The 18,410-nt window shown below is 34.0% G+C and overlaps 3 protein-coding genes across 3 annotated transcripts; 1 reads left to right on the top strand and 2 right to left on the bottom strand.

Moving 5' to 3' along the window:
* Positions 1 to 170: 170 nt before the first annotated feature.
* Positions 171 to 737, top strand: LOC145575272 (uncharacterized). Its single transcript, XM_081633161.1, has one exon. It carries the CDS (start codon positions 171 to 173, stop codon positions 735 to 737), a length of 567 nt encoding a protein of 188 aa, XP_081489287.1.
* A 4,173-nt stretch (positions 738 to 4,910) lies between these two features.
* LOC145574628 (uncharacterized) lies at positions 4,911 to 10,209 on the bottom strand. Its single transcript, XM_081632459.1, has 6 exons — positions 9,812 to 10,209; positions 8,405 to 8,759; positions 7,346 to 8,309; positions 6,209 to 7,112; positions 5,459 to 6,097; positions 4,911 to 5,370 (listed from the first exon to the last, which is right to left on the bottom strand). Exons 1-3 carry the CDS (start codon positions 9,855 to 9,857, stop codon positions 8,042 to 8,044), a joined length of 669 nt encoding a protein of 222 aa, XP_081488585.1. The 5' UTR covers positions 9,858 to 10,209; the 3' UTR covers positions 4,911 to 5,370; positions 5,459 to 6,097; positions 6,209 to 7,112; positions 7,346 to 8,041.
* Positions 10,210 to 10,349: 140 nt separating this feature from the next.
* On the bottom strand, positions 10,350 to 16,710 carry LOC145574627 (serine/threonine-protein kinase SAPK7-like). Its single transcript, XM_081632458.1, has 9 exons — positions 16,330 to 16,710; positions 16,135 to 16,209; positions 15,919 to 16,020; positions 15,387 to 15,440; positions 15,180 to 15,272; positions 14,928 to 15,020; positions 12,687 to 12,791; positions 12,479 to 12,577; positions 10,350 to 10,897 (listed from the first exon to the last, which is right to left on the bottom strand). The coding sequence occupies exons 1-9, from the start codon at positions 16,447 to 16,449 to the stop codon at positions 10,577 to 10,579; spliced, it is 1,062 nt and encodes a 353-aa protein (XP_081488584.1). The 5' UTR covers positions 16,450 to 16,710; the 3' UTR covers positions 10,350 to 10,576.
* Between the last annotated feature and the right edge of the window lie 1,700 nt (positions 16,711 to 18,410).

The raw sequence follows: 18,410 nt of genomic DNA, 5'->3' as shown, positions 1-18,410 counted from the left end.
ATCTCAAGGATTATTTATTTGATGCTCCAACTGACTCTTTTGTAGAAAGATGGGAGTGGCTGCTTCGTAAGGTTGATCGAGGGAGTTTAAGACGTATGGCGGCTTTAATGTGGGATGCTTGGCGTTGATGTAATTTGTTTATACATGAGAATGAATGGCCTGACGTAGTGATGTTAGCGGCTACCTATAGCAGACTGGTGAATAAGTATGATGATTATGCGATAAAAGTCTTCACTACCCCATTTCAGCAACCTCAAAGCAGCAACATTAGGTGGTTATCCCCACCTGCAGGATGTATCAAGGCCAATGTGGATGCTGGCCACGCTGGGCTAGGTGTGGTATTCAGAAATGAGCATGGTGGTCTGATACTTACAGCCATGAAGAAGACCGAGATTTCTACCCCTGAAATAATTGAAGCTCAAGCTGTCAGGTATGCTATTACTCTTGCGCGGCGGTTTGGGTATGCCAATATTTGGATTGAATCAGATGGCATAAATATGATCAAGGCCATTTCCTCGACTGATGTTGGCTTCTCTCCCATCCATGTCATTTATGATGATATTAGATTAGATAGAGCTTGGTTTAATGTATGCTTATTTTCACATGCTAAGAGGAATTGTAATACCCTGGCTCACCTTGTTGCAAGGGGTGATACAAACAGTAATGTGGAGTATGTTAGGTTTGATAGTTTTTCACAAGCTATTGTAACTCTTGCAGGGATGGATCTTTCCTCTTAATACATATGCTCTATCTTTTCTTCAAAAAAAAAAAAAAAATACTTACACACCTTTTTGATATATTGTTGAAGTAATTAAAAAGATAAGCATGCAGACGAATTCTGGTCTTCACAAGAATTGAAAATAAGTTTACTTATGTTTCATTAAACAAACCCTTTTGCATGCACCCGGTGTACAGTATTTTTATTGTACATCGGGCTGTTTGCACGTGCCAACCATTTACTAGTTTTTTTTTTTTTTTTTTAAAAAAAAAAAATTCAAAATCGCGGAATTTCATACCTCAAAATCAAAAAAACGCAGAACAACAATGGAGGAGAGAGAAAGTGAGAAAACGTAGCTCTCGATCATCAATTGAGGAGGAAAAAAGGTGAGAAAACGCAAAAATTGCAGAAATCGATCATCAATTGAGGAGAAAAAAGGTGAGAAAACGCACAAATTAAAGAATTCGATCATCAATTAAGGACAGAGAAAGTGAGAAAAGTTACAAATTGCAAAATTCGATCATCAATTGAGGAGAGAGAAAGTGAGAAAACGCACAAATTGGAGAATTCGATCATCAATGGAAAATTCGACTTTCGATACCACAAATTGTAGCAATCTCATCCACGAATTGCTACAAAAACAGAGGCAAATTGAAACTGAATTTGAAATCGATTTAAATCGATCGATTATAGAAGAAGAAGAAACTAAGAGTTTTGGAGATGAATTCGTACCAATATTCAACAATCCAAACAATGGAGATGATGCAGAAGAAGCAATTGAAAATGCAGAAGAAGCAATTGACAATGCAGAAAATCAAGTGGTTCCCGGCAAATCAATTGATTCAAATTCAGAACAAACAACCAAATCAAATGCAACTGAAGGTAATTTTTATAAACTTTTCAGATTGTATGCAAAAAGTAACCCTTTGAATGCTTAAATGTTACCCTTTTCATACATAAAAGTGACCCTATTTATGCACAAATGTTACCCTCATATTGTATGCAGAAAATTTAGATTGTATGCAAAAAGTAACCCTTTGAATGCCAAATGTTACCATTTTAATGCATAAATGTGGCCCTATTTATGCACAAAAGTTACCCTCAGATTGTATGCAGAAAATTCAGATTGTATGCAAACAGTAACCCTTTGAAAGCCTAAATGTTACCTTTTTCATGCATAAAAGTGACCCTATTTTCACACGAATGTTACCCTTTATTTGCCTCCAATTTTAATGATATGTTGCCTCTAGTTATTATCTGATATGTCTGTATTAAATTACAGATACAAATCCAATTGATGCTTCTGGTTTAGATCTTAGAGGATCATTTCTTGGTGTGGTAAGAGAAACTTTTGAAGAAATTTTGGAATTGTATGTAAAACATGCTGCTATACTGGGGTTTTCAATAAGAAAACATACAACTAGATTCAAACAACAAACAAAAATAGTAACTGAGAAAAATTATGTTTGTTCTGCTGAAGGAAAGAGAAATTCAGGTCAAAAGAAAACAAAGTTAGTTGAAATGGTTGATGAAGATGATGTAAATGTAAAAACAAGAAAGCCAAGACAAGTAGCCATTACAAGATCGAATTGCAAGGCATGCATAAGAGCAAAAGTGAATAAAGAAGGACAGTTTGAGGTAGTGGCTCATGTTATTGAGCATAACCACGAGCTAACAAGGTCACAATGGCATTATTTGCATCGTTCTAAATGAAAAATGACCGAGGAAAAAGCTGAAGCAATCAAAACAATGAAATCTTCAGGTCTAACTACAATGGACACTTACAATTACATGGCTACAGAGGCTGCAGGAGAACAGAATGTAGGTCATAGTGTTGTAGATCACCTGAATTTCTGCTCAAGGATAAGAATGGAACAAATTGAGGCTGGAGATGCTCAAACTTTAGTGAACATTTTAAATCAGGAACAATCAGAAGATCCAAACTTCTTTTTAGAGTGAAGTTTGACAATGAAGGGAGAATTTCCAATATCTTTTGGAGAGATTCAATGATGTTAGAAGACTATAGAATATATGGAGATGTTCTTGTCTTTGATACAACATACAGAACCAACAGATACAATCTTATATGTGCTTCATTTGTTGGCATAAATAATCACTGGCATAATTGTATGTTTGCATGTGCTTTTATTGGGGATGAAAAAACAGATTCATTTGTGTGGCTACTAGAAACCTTCTTGAAAGCTATGGAGAATAGAAGACCAACTTCAATATTCACTAACCATGGCCAAGCAATGACAAATGCAATTGAGCAGGTAAAAGATTTATATTGACATTTTACAGATTTTAAGCTCTGAAAATAATGTTTTTCTTTTTCCCATAACCCTTTTAACTGCATAAAGTGACCCTTTTAATAGCATAAAGTGACCCCTTTATTTTCAATGTAGGTGCTTCCTAATACAAGGCATAGACTTTATATCTGGCATTTGGAACAAAATGCCATAACCAGATTTGGGGATCTCAAAAAAGACAAAGAATTCAAGTATGCATTCAACCAGTGCTTAAAGATGTGTGACAGAACAAGAATTTGAAGCAAAGTGGCAGGCAATGATGCAAAAATATGACTTGACAGCACACTCTTGGTACCAAAGAGTGTTTGAGTTGAAAGAAAAATGGTGTCCTGCCCTTAGTAGATATTTCTTTTTAGCAGGAATCCTATCGTCACAAAGGAGTGAAAGCACTAATCATGCTATAGGATTCAAAGCAAGTAAAGCAACTACATTGACATAATTTTATACCATATTTAAGAAGACAACCAATCGTTGGAGAAGCACAGAGAAATATGATGAGTTTACCTGTAGCAAGTCAATAGCATTCACTTCATTGCCACTGTCCGGAATGCTAAAGCATGCTGCACAGGTAAAAAGTTTACTGAAAAGTACTTAAATTACACATAATATATAAAAATTTAAATGTAGATACATGATTTTGGTGAACAGGTTTTCACTTTATCACTCTTTAGAGATTTTGAAGAGGAGTTTGGATACTCTATGGAAACAACTGTTCAGATGATAGGGAGAAATAAAGAATGCCTAGTTTATGAAGTAACCCTAGAAGACAAGTCATGGTCTGCACATCAAGTAAACTATATACATGAGACCCAGAGTGTATGGTGTACTTGCAAAAATTTTGAAGCATCTGCATGGTTATGTTATCATTGCATTAGAATTCTACATTTGCATTCAGTAACAAGAATACCAGACAAGTATGTTTCAAAAAGATGGACTAAGTTTGCAAAAACAGAGGCATGGGATAGGTTGAAGAATCAGGATCCTACACAGCCATATATTCCTTGGAGGCAAACAATGATGAGGAAATACTACAATTTAATCTTAAAAAGTCAAGAAACTGAAGAGACAAGAGCATTTATGGAAGAAATCTTCAAAAACAGTCTTAAAATGGTGGAAAACTTACTTGCTAGTGCTGCTCAGAGAGAAAGTGCAGAAGCTGCTTCTAACATTCCTGATGTGGCAAACAACACTCAAAGCAATAATGATGTTTCTTCGACATCGAGTACAAGCAAAAGTGTACCAACAATACTTGATCCTAAAAGAGCTGTAACAAAAGGAAGAAGCAAGAGAGCAAAAGGAGGACTTGAAAAAAACAAGAGAAAAAGAAAACCAGCACTGCCACCTCCACATTCAGAATTTGGATCAAAGACACCTAACTTACGACTCTTTTAGGAACTTTGTTTGAACATTTTTTTTTCAAAATTAATATACATTGTATTGTAAGACTATTTTTTCTTTTTTTACTCTATTGTTAAACTATTTTGATGAAAATATCATTTACACTATTATTAGCAAATGTTTAATTATTGGAAACATAAACTTATTTTTTGACAGGACAGGAAAAACATGAACTTATGTTACCCTTTTCCTGAATAAAAGTGACCCTTTTCATGCATAAAAGTGACCCTTTTCATGCGTAAAAGTTACCCTTTTATGCTACAAAGTTACCCTTTTCATGAATAAAAGCGACCCTTTTCATGCATAAAAATTACCCTTTTCATGCATAAAAGTTACCCTATCTACCCACAAAACTATCCCTTATCATGTATAAACTAATTCTTTCTACCCAAAAAAGTAACCCTTTTTATGCTACAAAATTCACCATTTTATGCATAAAAGTGACCCATAAAAAACATACAAAAGAACCTTTCAAATTACTTAATGTATGCACATACATCAGTATTCCAAATGAACAACCAAAAACTATACAATAAGTTTAATTACATCATTGAACTTGATGTATATGCAAATACATGAAGTTTTTTCATTGTTAAAAAAATACTACTAGACCTAAGTTTTTTCATTGTGCAAACAGTCATTTCACTGTTTAGAAGGAGTGTACTTTTTTGTCTGCTTTTTGGTCCTTTTTCCTTTGGGCTGTTCTTCATCTGCCTCTGCCTTTGCTGCTGCTTCTGCTGCCATTTTTCTATCTTCATTTTCTTTCTTCTTCTTCTCAGCAATTGCAGCCTTTCTTCTTGCTTCAATTCCCTGGACATAAGCAGGATCTTTCTTCTTCTCGTTGAACTTGGCTAATTCTAACAACACATCATTCCTAGATTCATTCATATCACACAGCACCAGTGTGGTACAGATCTCTCCTCGCAGAAATTTTCTTCCAACAATCTCACAACAGGAAAAAAAAATTATCAATATGTATTTAATAAAAGCATTAGAAAGGAAAAAACTATAGACAAAATATATGAATAATTACTATTTTGAGTTCATTTAATTTGAACGATTCGCCAACAAAATGGAGCATGTGATACATGACAAAGATCCCACAATCCAAATTGTCAACTTTATCTTTTCTCCATTCGAGATCAACAATTTGAAACCCATAAGAAGGTAGCTGAGAACTCTTTGGATGATTTCTTTTGGCAAGAAAAGCACCCATTTGATCACACTGAGATAAAATATAAAAGTTTAGCATACATTAAAAAAAAAAAGTTTAAATGGAAACAATGAATCAACATAAACATAACAATAAATCAACAGAAACATACCAATTGTTTAGACAAATCTTTACAATATTCCACAGTAGAATCACGCCAGATATTGTTGTCAAGATAATATACAACCTCTTTTGTATGATCAATAACAAACAAAATGTAGTGATTATCATAAAGAACAGGATAATAGATCTGAAATAGCAAAATTAAAAGTGATTTAGACAGAGCATATCGTAAACAGAACTCTTTTAAAGTTATGATAGTGATACCAGTTCAGCATCCATTATATCACATTCAGGATTCTCATAGCACAACCAACCTTCCCATAGATCGTGAAAGTCCTTCACAGCACTAGAAATATCACCTTGGCCAATGTGATCACAAACATGCAAGAATGCAAACTATTAAAGTATAAGAACTCATTAATATATATATATATATATATATATATATATATATATATATAAAGTAAATGTGTTTAAATATATAAAAAAAAAAATCAAACTACTTACACTTTGCCTCACACCAAAGAAGAATTTTCGAGGACCAGAACCCTCAAAACATGCTTTCTCATTCAGATACAGACAGTAGCAATCAATAATGCACCATCGAATCCTAAGTAGAGCAGCAAGGGACACCATGTCTTCTCTTGGAATTAAAAAATTCATACAAAAAGTAAAAAGGTTCTCACTGGAACAATAAAAAATAAGATCAACATTAAAAAAATAGAGGAAAAAAAACAGATAAAAAATAATTATCATAACAAATGACACTTAACTTCCTCTGCAATGAATCATCTTTCAACAAACAATAATCGAGAATTTCCAAATGTAACTGAGGCATACTCTTGTAAATCTGAGCATTAGCCTTCAAAAACAGAGTCACAAAAAACACATCCACACCTACTGGCCCACAGTCCAGAGAGCATTGAGATTTGTTGGATCTGATGATATGTCCAGGAACAACTTCTGTAGAAGGTCCAGCACCATTACCACCATTACCACTATTACCACCTTCATTAACAACTTCTTTAGCAGGCCCAGTAGGAACAACTTCATTGTCATAATTTAAACCTTGTGCATGTTCATCTTCAGGAACATCTCTTTATGACCTTCTGCAGGTTCATCTTCAGGAACATCTTCTGTACGACCTTGTTCAGGTTCATAAAAACCACGAAATATCTCATGTACAAACTTCATCTTATTACACTCATCAATTAAACCATCTAAAAGCTTCAGATAATGAGGATCAGAGAATAGCTGTTGAGTTTGAGAAACTGCAACAGCATTATCAGAAGATAATGAAACAGTACTGAGAGAAGCAATCATCTCACTCAAGGTTTCAAAACCCTGTGTTTAAACCAACAATAAAAACATCCATATTTCTTTTTACCAAAAGAAATGTCTCATGAACAGCCTACAAACATATGAACAAAGAAGAAAATAAACAAATGTGACAAATAAAAAAGTAAAAATTCAGGATATATGCATAAAGTGACCCTTTTAAATGCATAAAGTGACCCTTTTATATGCATATAGTCACCCTTTTAAATGCACAAAGTAACCCTTGTAACTGAATATTTAGGGTAACTTTAGTGCACATAAAGAGATAATAACTAAATATAAAAAAAAATAAAACAGAACACTTACATCAGTTGAAATTTCTTTAATTTCATCATCAGTCATCACACCTTCCGGAAGATCAAATGCAAGAATGCGGCCAGTTCTACCACTTGTAGAAGCACCATAATCATATCCCAAAGTGCGAGGTTGCTCAACAACAGTTTGCTTAATCACAGGCTGTGACACAGGATATGTTAGGGTATCCAATGGTCCCTGTCCAAAACCTCCAGCATTGATCTCTAAATTAATCCGCTTCTTAATCTTAGCATCTGTCCAATGCTGAATCAAAGGAACAGTGCTACTTTCCTTTTCTCCTTGAAAATTTAAATGATGAAAATACATAATTTGCAAAGCCAGCAAACAACCACTAACATTTTGAGCTTTTTCATCATTCTTATACTTCTCAACAGCCTTCTTTAACTTTTTCAAAACATATGAACACCAATCAAAATTTTTGATTTCATCAACTTCTTCAACAGCCTTCAGCAACTTCAATGAAACAGTCCTATTAGTAGTAGGAGCTAAAAAGCTAGACATAACATGAAGAACAAAACACCTCTTAAACTCTTCCCCTCCATCAACCAAATCAACCATCCGAGACTCCAACTTTGACAAATGAAGAGCTTACTTATCAGAAAGACCATAATCAGATCTCCATGCCTGATGATACATTTATCTACACTTTCATCTTCAGCATTTTTCTTAAGTTCAGGAACAGAAATATCACTCATGGACAAGCAAACACACATCGCATATATCGTTTCTAGTAACTACGAATTCTTTACCAGTAGCAATGGTAAACATGCAGCTACCACCATTAAAGTGTTCAACAAGCCAAGGTAGCATTTGACGATTTAGTGTTTTCAATTTCAAATGTAATAAACCACCAAAACCAATTTCTTCAACAGCTTGATTTTGGTTAGAACAAAAGGTCTGCATCATAAATTCCAAAGTATGTGGTCTACACCTTGCAATCAAGCGTCTTTGTTCCCTAAAAAATAATAATAAAAAAAAATAACTTAAACAATATAAACTAAAAACAACATATAATTAAAAAAATGCAGATCAAATAACATGTATACTTACACAACAGTCTGAGAATCAGAATCGGAAACCATTTCGAATTCAGAAACAGAATTAGGCACTGTTTTAGCCTTCTTAGGTACAATTTTGGCCTTCTTAGGAATTGGTTTAGCCTGCTTAGGAACTGTCTTGTCCTTCTTAGGAGATGTTTTAGCCTTCTCAGACTCTGGTTTGGCCTTCTCAGAAACTGCCTTAGTCTTTTTAGGAACTGTTTTAGCCTTCTCAGACTCTGGTTTAGCCTTCTCAGCAACTGTCTTGGTCTTTTTAGGTACTGTTTTGCCCTTAGCAGGCTCTTTAGGCATTGTTTTTGCCTTTGAAGGCAATTTATAACGATATCCACCTATTGAAGCACCTGTATCTAATTAATACAGAGAAATAGCCATAAATTACAAATTCACAAAGTACTCATGGAAAAATTCAGAATATATGCATAATGACCCTTTTAAATGCATAAAGTGACCCATTTAAATGCATAAAGTGACCCTTTTAACAGCATAAAGTGACCCTTTTAACCACAACAAGTAACCCTTTTAACAGCATAAAGTGGCCCTTTTAACATCATAAAGTGACCCATTTAATAGCATAAAGTGACCCTTTTAACCACAGCAAGTAACCCTTTAAATACCATAAAGTAACCCTTTAAATACCATAAAGTGACCCTTTTAACAGCATAAAGTGACCCTTTTAACAGCATTTAAATGACACAAATGTCTATTACTCAAACACAATGCACATATTCCTGTTACTCATACACAGATGCACAAACACAATGCAGATATGCCTACTATACTCATAATTTAACTAAAACATAAAATCTAAACCTAAAATCAGTTTAATTAGCATTCTCCACCTAAAACCTAACATACAAAATTTGAAGAATAATAAGCAATGAATAAAAATTCTGAAAACAAACATGCACTATTAAAAAAACAAACAAACATTATAACAAATTTTGAACCAATTATAAACAATGAACAATAAAATAAAGCAAAATTAAACATAATAACTTCAAAATTCAAATTCAATTATCATAATATGCATAAAAAAAATCAACTGAAAACTATAAAAAATAACATGCACTACTAATTCGACATAAATAAGCAAAAAATAAATTGAAAAATCTGAAAAAATGATGAAAAATTAAAGTAAGCACACCTTCTTCAGCATCTACAGATGTATAACAACACCACAACACACGTACAAAAAATTTTGAACCAATTATATACAATGAACAATTAAATAAAGCAAAATTAAACATAATAACTTCAAAATTCAAATTCAATTATCATAATCTGCATAAAAAATCAAGTGAAAACAATAAAAAATAACATGCACTACTAATTCGACATATATAAGCGAAAATTCAATTGAAAAATTTGAAAAAATAATGAAAAAATTAAGTAAACACACCTTCTTCAGCATTTACAGACTTCTTTGTACTCTTCTTCTTCACCATTGCAAAATCAAAGACTACGAAAATCGAAAACAAAATCAAAATAAAAAAACCTAAAAATCGAAGAATCAAAACAACTTAAACTAACAAAAATCGCAAAAAAAAAAAAAGTAAACGAACCTGAATTGAGCAAATAACAACTTCACAAGTGAAAGGAGCCAATGATGTTCGTTTCAAACTATATTTAACTATTGTATGCATCATTTAAGTATGAAGGGAATACCTTAATAAATTAATATTAATACCTTTTTTCTTTTTTTTTTTCCTTAACTAAAGATGCACCATATTTTTGTCACCAAAGCCATTGAAAAAGAGTACCTTGAACATTATTTATTTTTAGAAGACTTTCTACATATGATGATACCAGTTAGGAATTTAGGATATTCGATATCCGAAATAAGAAAATTACTTTGAACAAACTACTATTCTACAATTACTATAAAGTGGAGTTTGTAACACTTCAATGTGACAGTATCCACAAGACCAAATGAAACAGAGAGTACACTTCAAATATTCAACAGAAATAACAGGGTAAAAAAATAGTGCCAGTTTTTAGTGCTCCTATACTTATACAAACTAACAGTACCAAGTTACAGGCTTACAACCATAACCATTATCTTAAATCTTTTCAAATTTTGGAGCACTAGCTTATGCCGCCTATGCACACTTCGATAAACATAAACTTTATAAAACATATAGACTACAATGGCAATGCTGCCAACTTAACTGATGATGAACTCTCCGCTTGCATGAACCTGTTTCACTGTCTTATCGTACTCGTCCTCTTCATCTTCTTCTTCTACTTCCTCTGCATCTTCATCGTTATCGTCTTCATTCTCATCCTCCCATCCTGGGACAGGCCTTGATACAGGAGCAGGGTTCCTGGCCTCCCCCACAATCTTCATGATCTCTTCCACGCTTTGCAGAGATGCGAAGCTTGGGTTATCTCTTTGGTAGTAGGCGGCTTGAGCTTGTTCGGTTAGTTCTTTTGGGAGATTCTTTAAGAACCATGGATGGCTTCTGATTTCCTTGAGGGTAATTCTCTGCAAGAAAAAAGAAATGATGACTAAAACAAATCAACACAAGTTTGGTCTATAAAACCAAATATTTGCAATTATGCAGTGAATTGGACAGACAATCATCTACTTATAATTACATTATTACATGTACATAGCTTTAATCAATGTAAATGCATTTCAAGTATACAATTCATTTTCTTATTTACTCAAGATACACCAATATTTTACAGCCATTGAAAAAGAGTTTGATTATTCAACGCCATTGATATAGGAGATAAATTTAGTCTTATTCTAACTTTTGCGTATTACGTAGAGAATCCTCTTGTATAATGCTCAACACAAAACACATTAAGAAGCAGTTGATACTACATATTAATGTGTTTACAACAGAAAGTAGTTAGCGTAATTCGGACATCAAGTATCATTAAATATTCCGGCAAGTCAAATGCTCTCTTGAACTTGTAGAATCTAAACAGTCTCAAAGGAAGAGTCTTAACAAATGGTAAATTCAGCATGCTGTCAGCAGAAAATTGGCCATTAATTTATTACACACATTGAAAGAGTTTTAGATGGTTGTAGACACGTGGAGTGGGTTGGGGGTGGGGGGTGGGGGGCGGGGGGGGGAGGGGTGATAGGGCTAGTGTTAGTGTTCTAATTGTGGGAAGATGTATTGAATCGATGCTTATGCTGAGAAGACGACCAGAAAAATGAAGATGAGCAGGCAGCAGTTATTGTGCATACTGATCTCCCAATCTCCATCCGGAATGGCTGATGAGATTTCTTTGGCTATTTTTTCAAACTGAAAACCCTTATGTAGTACCACCTCTGTTTTTTTTTTCAGTTGACACGTTTTGACTTTAGCACTATTCACACACTCCCCTTTGACCATGTTTTGTGCTTTATGTGTAATGAAAAATATAGTCATGTGCGATCTTGTTAAATTCCTTACGATATGTATTTTCAAAATATCAACTTTTTATAATTTTTGTTTCTCGGTAATTAAAGATATTAATGGTTGAATTAGTGCATTGACAAATGTGACTAAAGAAACTTGTCAACTAAAAAGAAACGGATAAAGTATTATTTTATGCAGTGATTTGAACCTGACAAGATAAGAAGTTGAACTTGGCAGACCTTATCTAGAACTTGTTGGCACTAGTCTTTACTTATTTTTGGTGGAAATTTGAGGATGGTGGCAAAGTTCTTTTTTAATATATTAAAACCCATATTTTTAAAACTTATCATTATAAAAACAATTTTTTAAGACGAATAAAATCCCTTAGTATATGTAGATGAGCATATTATTGCTTCAGCGCTACATTACTGCTATATGCCAATGTTATAGTATTTCATATTATATAAAAGTGTGACAACAAAAGAAGAGTAATGGATATGATCAAAGAAAAATCAGGTAATTCATAGAAACATGTAGATTCACAAGACAAACATGAAACATATTACATTAGCAGCCAAACATTAGGGATCCACCATGCAACATGCAACAACATTCAGACTATTACAATTGTATTGGGAGCCAGAAAAGGAGCATTGTCAACCAAAGACAGACAATGAGACAAATATAGGAAACTTCAGCAACAAACATACCCTTGTTGGATTGGTAGTGAAAATACGAGAAAGCAAATGCTTGCAATCTTGTGATATATGAACATATTCGGGAATTTTGTACTGGACAGCCATAATCCTCTGCAAAAGAAAACATTAATGAAACATTTAATTAATTAGTATACTGAAACAAAATAATACAATAAGAACCTCTACAAACTAATTATGAGAAGTTAAAAAGAGAGATTACTGTAATGGTCTTTCTGAAATTTTTTGGATCCTGCGGGTCTTCAAAGGGATATGCTCCGACCAGCATAACATATAGAGTTACTCCACAGGACCACACATCTGCCAACTGAACATGAACAAGAACTTAAGAAAAATTGAAATATACATAATAGGATTTATGAGGCTGATCAATTACAAAGTCACAATATTCAACCATTATATTTAAATTTTCAGAGGATTTTATCACCAAAATCATGTTGGTGGAGGCTAACAAGAAAATTACAAAACAATCAACTACATATAACACAGAAATTTCGACCATAATCAAGCAGAAGATTATCGTCTGTTGATGTGACTATTGAGAAAAGGACAAGATAAGTAAACTTCCTGAATCTTGAGATTCTTGACTAGAACTATCTTTGATCGGCACCATTATAATTTCAGGTCTTTGCAGTCCAATCTGTGAACCATAGACAATTACACAGCTCCGGCAAAAGAACTAATTTCATGTGACTTATGTAGTCAAAGCTTGCTAACTCCTAGTCGGTGTGAAAAGTTATTCTTATTAATAAAACTCAATATGTAATAATTATTGCATGTTAAATTAATAAACATTTAATTTATCTAAATTGGCAAATTATAGAGTGAAATGTTAAATGTGGGATTTTACTTGAAATTTTGTTCTAAGCTTCTTGAAAACATTGTGTTCACAATGTTGAATAGAGGAATAAAATAACCAAATAATAGGGGAAAAAAAATTGTTGTAAAGACAGACAATTATTTGCAATAGCAGAGCCATGAATGTAAACTATACAAAAACTTACTTAAGTTCAAATAATAAAATAAGTAAATAAACAATTACCTAAGAAGCTTAACAAGTAGGGGTTTATAATTAAAATTCAAATACAGACCCGTTTTATTTTTTATTCAAGAAAAATTTATCAAGTTACTCGATCACATATGCGATCAACAAAATCCCATAAAGCAGTAGATGAAAAGCAAATCGGATAAGTTGGCCTTTCCTTTAGCAACATCAATATATAATACTAGCAGAATCGTTATCAATATAAGCCAATAAAAAAAAGCTAAAGCTAATACCATCTTCTTATTTTAGAAGGAAGGATAAATATAAAAAAAATGTGGTACCAAGCTAAGGTTGCTTTATATGTTTTTTAAAGCTTCCCCACAATATACACAGGTGCCAGGTAGCGCAATCTTGACAATGACCAAAGATATTATCTAGATGCATAACTAATCTCCACTAAGGTACTTTAATAATGTTTCACAATTAACATAGCAATCTTTTGGTTCAGATAAACTTTATTACTATTATGCCTTAGTTAGGGAGTTTCGAGTTATGACTTCTATACCCATACGCAGCCATACATCCTGCATCGTTCAGTCAGACTCAAGATTTCAGATAATCAGAGCATAGATAGAGATATGAGAGTCATTGTCTTTAGCCCATTAACATAACAATTCAATCTTAACAACTGATGAGGAGTTAATCAGAGGCCCCAAAGTTTGACCTTTCAATGGATAGACATAAATAATTGATGTAATAAATGTAACATGGACCAATCAACTTAGAAATGAAACCATCTTGCATCAAGTCTGCAGTAACACTAAACTTTGAAACATGTGGTCACATGGGTGCTAAAGACAAGGTAAGGCATCCATTCAGCAAAGCGAGTGCATTTATTTTCTCTCGCGACTCATTATATGCAATTTTATGTACACATGTCCCAAATCCTTCAAAAGAAATAAATGATGACCCTTTCCTCACAAAAAGGGAATAAGAAAATGAAAGCAATGTATCACTTCGGAATAACTTCGAGTACGGTTTAACTTTGTATACATCTGCGCTCTAACCTTGGCATGATAATATTTTTTTTTTCAAACATGCAAAAGAATATACTACTATTTGGAAAAACAGTTGGTTTTATTGGAAAAGGTTCGCCTTGACAGTTAATTTCTCAAAGTGTACGTTGAGTCAACACATTTCAGAAGTATGATATTACCGTGTGATTAATTTATCATGATATAAGATCTAACCATAAGGTCAAATGTGATCTATTATTTTAGATTAGAAGAAATACAAATCATCAGGTCATTGATCTTAAATTCGGGTCCACCAGTTATGTTAATCAATTCTGACATCACACACACACACACTTGTATACTATAATTTGCACAATGCAAGCCTGTAATTACCAGGCATATTTTCGCCCCTTCAATTACGGAGCACTCTCCAAAGACTCACCTTGCCATCATATTCTCGCCTCGAAAGTACTTCAGGTGCTATGTATGCTGGAGTTCCTACCGTGGATTTCGGCCTTGAATGCAAAAGAGATGACTACAAGTTGCAGTTTTAACAATAAACAAATTAGTGAATAAACTAATCATGGTACTTGATTATAAACAACTTAGCAAGTCAAGCAAACACATGATACAGAATAAATTATACTATGCTGAGCTTCATGGAAAACATAAATACGGTAAGATTCATCCGAACCTTGGAATAACCAAAGTCACATATCTTCAGGCGGGGAGCTGCATTTCCATCTAACAATGTGTTCTCCAATTTCAAATCTCTATGACAAATTTGCTGCAACCCAAACAATAATAAAATAAATTGACATATTAGCTTAAGCTTTAACATAATATTAATACAAATACACAATGAAGAACTAAACTAAGATAGCAAGAATTGGTATTTTACCATAGAATGGCAAAAGCTAACACCTGAGATCAACTGCTGGAAGAAATATCTTGCCTGGAAAATTATTCAAACATAAATTTTATTAACTATTGGAAAATGTTTAACACAGCCCTTAGGCCATTAACGAGTACGACTACATATAAGAAGCTAAAAGTAGAAATAATCTAACACTAATAGGGGAAAAAGACGTGATTTAGTCATAAATTTAACTTAAAATGGAAATGATTATTAAAAAAAATGATAAAGATTATCATGAGATTATACAACATGTCATTGATTGCTACTTTCAAAGTTTCAATCCTAAGTGGACCCCACATTCAACCCCAAAAAACGATGCAAAACGAGTAGCTAGCCATGCAAATTAGTACAAGTAATTTAAAACTCCTAGTAATTAATTAATACGGAGTATTATTTGTAACTGTAACATAAACCACTACAAATCAAATGAATACACAATAATTCAGCTCAAAAATCAATGAAAAAAATAAATAGAAAAAAGCATGAACCCAAAAAAAAAAAGGTGAGGATATACCTCATCCTCGCTAAAACGACCAGCAGTGCAAATTCGGTCAAAGAGTTCACCACCGGCCGCGTATTCCATCACAATTCCAAGATGGGTTGGTGTCAATACCACCTATAATTATCCACAGGACCTCGGATCAAATCCCGTCTATACGACTTTTTGTCGATTATAAAAATAAAAAAAATAAAAAAAAAATTGATAAGAAAAACAAAAGACCCAAATTACCTCCTTAAATCGAATAATGTTAGGGTGACGAAGCGACCTGTGATTGACGATTTCTCTTGCTACATTCTCATCAATCTGAAAATAAATAAATAAATAAAATTCACAAAATTAGCATTTGGGTATTTTATGAAACCTTATTTCAAATAAAACCCAGAAATTAAAATTAAAAAATTCAAGGAAAAAAAAAAAAAAAACCTTTTGACCACGTTCGATGTATTTCATGGCAACAAGTTCTTTGGTTTCTTTATGACGCATTAATCTGGCAACTCCGAAATTCCCAGCTCCCAATTGCTTCATTACCTCGTACTTTTCCATTTTTGTTCAAATTATTTTTTGTCCAATTTAATTGGGAATGATTTTGTTTTTATGAATTTTTGTGAATTGTAAAGGAAGGAGAAATTAGGAAGAAAAAGGGGAGAGAGAAGAAAGCATGATAAATAAGCTAAATAGAGGAGAGGAGGAGGAGAGAGTGAAGGTACTATAAATAGAAAGAGGGAAAAAGTGGTGTGGTGAGTAGTGGAGTACTCCTGGTAATTAAGAGAGGAGAGAGAAAATAAGAGAATGAGGAAGTGAAGGAGAAAGCACGTGGGGTGAAAACTAGAGAAGAGTAGTTTATGGGATTACATGCTAACTCCACTTTTCCCATCACCGCCCATATTCCTTAACTCCAATTATAATCAATCTAGTCACACGGGGTAACACTATCGTCAATTCGGGTTCAGGGTTCGGTTTCGGTTCGGGTTGAATCGAGATTATTTGGTTGTTGGATTGGGTTGAGTTGGATTGTTCTAATAATTAATGGGTTAAATCGGTTATGATAATAAGTGAGTTAATTTAGTTTAGTTCGATTCAGTTTGATAATTTGGTATGGTTCTTATCAAGATTCCAATTATAATTGGTTTTGATCATATAGTAGGCTGGTTTAAAAGGGTTTAGGCTGTAAGTGGGTTTACTCGGTTTAATGCGGTTTGGGTTCATATTAGTCCGAGTTATTAGGTCGGGGATTAGACGGGTAAGGGTATTTGAGTATCAGATCAAATTGGGTCGAGTTGAAATGAGTTCATTTGGTTGGCAGACATTTTTTTTAGGAGAAATTGTCAAAAATAATACAAAATTTGCGCTGTCCGCTAAAAACAAGTCAATCTTTTGATTATTTCTGAATAATACAAACTTTTAGGGGCATCCGCTTTAAACAAGTTATGACTTATTGTTGACTTGATTAATAGGTATATGGACACGTGTCAATGTTTGATTGGGTAAAAAAATTAATTTGTTTTTTTATTTAATACGGAGTATTTTAATTTTTAATAGGTAATAATATTAATTATTATTATTATTTTTGTAAAAAATAAAAAATAATAATAACCCCCTCCCCCACCAGCCACCCCTTCCCCTCCGTGCTAAGATTGCCAGCACCTCATCCCAGCCCTCTAGCGACCACCTGCCCGGCGCCACAGTCTCCTCCTCGCGCCGAAAAAGCCGACCCCATCATCCCGCCCTTTCCATTACCCACCCGACTCCCGCAACCCCTTGAAAACCGCTATATACACCCTCTCCTACCATCAAACCCCAATTAATCGCCCTCTTCTTACCCCTAAAAACTTAGCGGGTAGGGTATTCGAGGGTGGAGGGAAGGGCGGTTGGGTTTTCGGAGGTGAGGGAGGGAGTTTCGTGGGAAGAGAAGGGTTTTGGAAAAGTTGTTTTGGGGAGGAAAGGGAGGAGCGACGACCGACAACAGGGGTAGGGGGAAGGGCGTCAGTCCAGCGAGAGAGGGGATGGGCGCCGTTAGGAGTAGGGTTGGGAGGGAGTTCGGTGGTTTCGCGGGGAAGAAGGAGTTCGATGGTTTGCGGAGAAGAGGGAGTTTGGTGGTTTGCAAGGAAAGGGAATTCGGTGATTCAGCCAATGCCGGGAAGAGGGATGGGGTGACGTGTGGGGGAAGGGAGGTCGGCGCCGGCACCGGGGAGTGGGATGACTGGGATCTGGGCGCAGCCGGCGCCGAGGGTTGGGAGGGAGTTTGCACCGATGGTGGAGTGGTGGGGATGATTTTTTTTTTAATATTTTATTTTTAAAGAAAATTTTTATAAATATTTTAATTATTTTTTTCTTTTGAAAGATAAAAATATTTTAATTGTTAATTAACAATCATTAAAGTTATTATTAAGAGTTAATTACATTATCAAAGGAAGTTATTTTAAAAAGAAAATTAAACCGGTCATTCAAGTTGCAGGTTAAACAACTTGTTTAAAGCGAACACCCACAAAGTTTATATTATTTAG

The sequence above is a fragment of the Chenopodium album genome, chromosome 13, assembly GCF_948465745.1.
Source record: "Chenopodium album chromosome 13, dcCheAlbu1.1, whole genome shotgun sequence".
NCBI lineage: Eukaryota > Viridiplantae > Streptophyta > Magnoliopsida > Caryophyllales > Amaranthaceae > Chenopodium > Chenopodium album.
This window is presented reverse-complemented; position numbering and strand designations above follow the sequence as displayed.